Below are 3,791 nucleotides of genomic sequence, written 5' to 3' on the forward strand. Positions count from 1 at the left end.
GTCTTCACTAGTGTGAATTTCCAAAAAATCAGAGGTCAGTGGATGAAAATTTTGTAAGGACATATAATTATAATATTATTTATATAATATTATATAAATAATAATATTATAAAACATTACTTTAGTTTATTTCAATGTTAATAATATTTTATTTCTTAAATTATGTAATAAGACTTCGTTTCATTTGGTGAGTCTACAATTACAACTTTTTAACGAATTCTGCTTTCGCCATTACTTTACAGATGACTACAAGACAGGCAAGAAAAGCGAAGGGAGTGTATGGGAAGTGGAAAGAAGAAAATCTGCAACTCGCTTTAGTTGCAATATCGGAAGGGGTTGGCGTCAATGAGGCTGCACGAAGGTATAATATACCTAGTGCCACCCTTAAAAGATACAACAAAAGGAAGGATGCTAAAATTAGACAGCCCGGTCACCCACTTGACTTGCCACAAGAGGTGGAAAATGATCTTGTGACACATCTTCTGCAGCTAGAAAAAATGTTCTATGGGTAAATAAATTACAGCAAAATATATATTAAGGCCTACATTAGGCCTACAACTTAATTCAATCAAACTTAATATAGACCTAATACTTAATCTGCTTATTCTTTAATTTCAGACTGACACGGAGAAGTGTTATGCAATTAGCATACGAGATTGCAGAGAAGAATAAACTGGCCACTCGGTTCAACAAGGAAACGAAGTCTGCCGGCAAAGAATGGGTTTCCGGCTTTATGAAGCGCCATCCCGAACTTAGCCTTAGGCAGCCAGAAGCCACATCACTTGCCAGGGCTTCAGGATTCAACAGGGTTGTAGTCGGCAAGTTCTTTGACACATTGGAACAACTTGTCGACCAACACAAATTAACTGCTGCCAGAATATTCAACATGGACGAGACATCCCACACTGTCGTTCAACGCCAAGAGAAGATTCTGGCATAGAGGGGAAAACATCAGGTTGGAGCCATTTCTTCGTGTGAGCGAGGTCAGAATGTGACAGGAGTGTATGCTATGAGTGCGAGTGGCTTCTTTGTACCTCCTATGCTGATTTATGCTAGGAAAAAAATGATGGAGTTTCTCACATTTGGAGCACCTCCTAACACCATCTTCCGCTGTCAGGATAAGGGACGGATGGATTCTGACACATTCTGTGAATGGATTAGGCACTTCATTAGAACTGTCAAACCCAGCCCTCAGGAGAAAGTACTCTTGATTTTAGATGGTCACAGTAGCCATACGCAATCGCTCAAAGCGATTGAGATCTGCCGTCAGTACGGTGTGATTATGTTATCTCTACCGTCGCACTGCACGCACCGTCTCCAACCACTAGATGTGTCGTTCTTCAAACCTCTGAACACATTCATGTCAGCTGCCATATCAACGAAGATGAGGGAACTTCCAGGACAGCGGCTGAATGTCCAGCACATTGCCTCACTGGTAGGAGTGGCATTCCCCAGAGCAGCAAATATGCAGATTGCAATGAATGGCTTCAGGCACACTGGTCTTTGGCCTGTCGACCGAAATGTGTTTTCAGAGGCTGATATCGCGCCTTCTTTGGTGACCGATCGGCCTTTGAATGGTGAGCCATCAGCATCAGCATCTCGGGCAGCAGAAGAAGTGGAAGGAGCAACAACAGCTGCATCAGCAGAGAAAAAGATGGGAGACAATGTGGAGCTACTTTCTGGTCTCACAGAATATGTGTCAGTGAAGGAAATAAGCCCTTTTTCCTTCGTCTTTAAAATCTGGACAGAGAAAATCCGGAACGAGATACAATGCATCTGGCGTGGAGCTGACCGCTACGCCACACAAGAATGCTCTGCAGCAACAATCAGATGGGAAGGCCGCAAAGAAGAGAAAATTATTTGATTCGAAAGTTAAGGTGACATCCAAAACACGCTGTGTTATTTGTGGTGAAAGTGAGAACAAAGACTGGATTCAGTGCAATCGGTGTGGAAAATGGGCCCACGAAGAATGTGCAACAATTACAGATGAACTATTTTATTACTGTTGTATGTAAAATCATTGCTTGACACAAATTTTTGTTTGAATAAACAACATTATAGGAGTTAAATGTGTTTAATATGCCTGGTCCAAGTTACACGATCCTCTGGTTCATATTACACGACCCTGGCTCAAGTTACACGGCTTCGAAATTTTGATTAAATTTTATTTTTGAAGCATTAGAATTAAAACGAGTGAAGTCTTATTCTACTTAGGGATTTATTATGGCACTCTACCATCATAAAAAAATTCAGTGACATTTTTCTCAATATGATAAGTGAGTTACGGCCATTCAAACTTAGGTGGTCCAATATACACGGTCCTCCCCTATAGGTATGTTATGGGTTAAGCCGAAGTTGCGCAACCTGATACGTGTTTACCGAGCCAGTTGGCTCGTGCGTATTGCATGGGACTCGCATTCGGGAGGTCCGTGGTTCGATTCCCGGACCCACCAACCTGACTGTGATTATCATTAATCTTTCTCATCTCATTCAATAAGCATATTCAGGTGAAGACGCATGTCTTCATCTGCTTATGAGAGGGGGCGTCCTCTCTACAACCGTTCCTGAGTTCCCAGCCTTCCGCAATATCTCTGTTAGGATTTATTCCTTAAAAGCACTTACAAAGGTGCTTCGACACCTTGGAAGGGCCATCGGAATGGATCCTGTGCTGCTTGGTCACCTTGGCGGTATGAACTTGGAGCGCGGGAGGGTAGGAGGCCCCCATTGAGTGAGCGGATGAATTGTCACATGCGGCCGATGGGCTGGAACACCTCCAACCTCATTCATCCCATACACTTCGGGGTGCACAACAGGCCTCAGTATGGCCGACGTGCAAAGGCTCGTCCTAACCCGCCCATGGCCACCGTGACCTAACCTGATAGGTGTTTAACAAGCAATTCCATGAACTAGAATGTGATTTTTTAAATTTAAATTAGGATTTTGGTATTGTCCAACAGTCACTGCCATGGTCAGGGAGAGAGTTCCAAAGGCGTAGAATCGATATGCTGAAAGATGATGAGTAGAATAATGTTCTGTGCAGAATAATAGAGCGAAGGTATATGTTACGGGTTCGAGGTAGTGACAGGTAAACAAAACGAGATGCAAGGTGAGAGGGTGTGAAGGTGTGGATTATTTTAAATAAGTGGATTCCAAGACAACAGTTTTAGTGACGGTGTTACATGATCGAATTTTCTAATGTTATAAAGGAAACGAACGCAAATATTGTGAACACGCTGTAATCTGTGGTCAAGATCAGTATTTAGATTCGTGAATAGAGAATCGCAATAATCGAAGTGATCATCACCTAAAGTTTAGATGAGATTCTTTTTTGAGGCTGGGAGGTAGAACGTTGGTCAAGTTATGACTAAGGTCAAGACTTAAATACACAAATAAAGTCTGAATTATGCATAACAAAAATAAATACACAAAATCATGCAAGAGACAGTTTTTTGTAGGATATACGTTATTTCTAAAAAAAAAAGTGTTATCAAGGTTCAATATATACACTTTATTTATTTATTTTTTTTTTACCGGTATATTACTTTTTCTGGTTGCAAAACACAATTTTCCAAGTTTCTCTATTGTTATACTTAGTTATCTGCAAGGATATTTTTGAATGCTGAACATAAACGTTCAACATCACATGGGGCTACGGGAAAAAATTTTAGTATACAAATAAATTGTGTTGTAAATTCAGGTACAAGCAAGCCCACTTTCTTGGCATAAGACATTCTTTATTTTAAGCACAGTGATGTAACAAGGGTTTTTTGACAGCACCATGTCTAGTTCTA

General features: G+C 40.9%; 1 protein-coding gene across 1 annotated transcript; it reads left to right on the forward strand.

The window, feature by feature from the left end:
* Nucleotides 1-208: 208 nt before the first annotated feature.
* On the forward strand, nucleotides 209-940 carry LOC138704340 (uncharacterized). The gene is made up of 2 exons (XM_069832185.1): nucleotides 209-508; nucleotides 619-940. The coding sequence occupies exons 1-2, from the start codon at nucleotides 243-245 to the stop codon at nucleotides 938-940; spliced, it is 588 nt and encodes a 195-aa protein (XP_069688286.1). The 5' UTR covers nucleotides 209-242.
* Nucleotides 941-3,791: the final 2,851 nt, after the last annotated feature.

The sequence above is a fragment of the Periplaneta americana genome, chromosome 8 (assembly GCF_040183065.1).
Source record: "Periplaneta americana isolate PAMFEO1 chromosome 8, P.americana_PAMFEO1_priV1, whole genome shotgun sequence".
NCBI classification, from domain to species: domain Eukaryota; kingdom Metazoa; phylum Arthropoda; class Insecta; order Blattodea; family Blattidae; genus Periplaneta; species Periplaneta americana.

Excerpts from the sequence above, each read along its gene's own strand:
- LOC138704340 (XM_069832185.1), top strand. The coding sequence starts at position 243 with ATGACTACAAGACAGGCAAGAAAAGCGAAGGGAGTGTATGGGAAGTGG. Across the intron at positions 509-618 it reads CTAGAAAAAATGTTCTATGG|ACTGACACGGAGAAGTGTTA; the intron begins GTAAATAAATTA and ends CTTTAATTTCAG.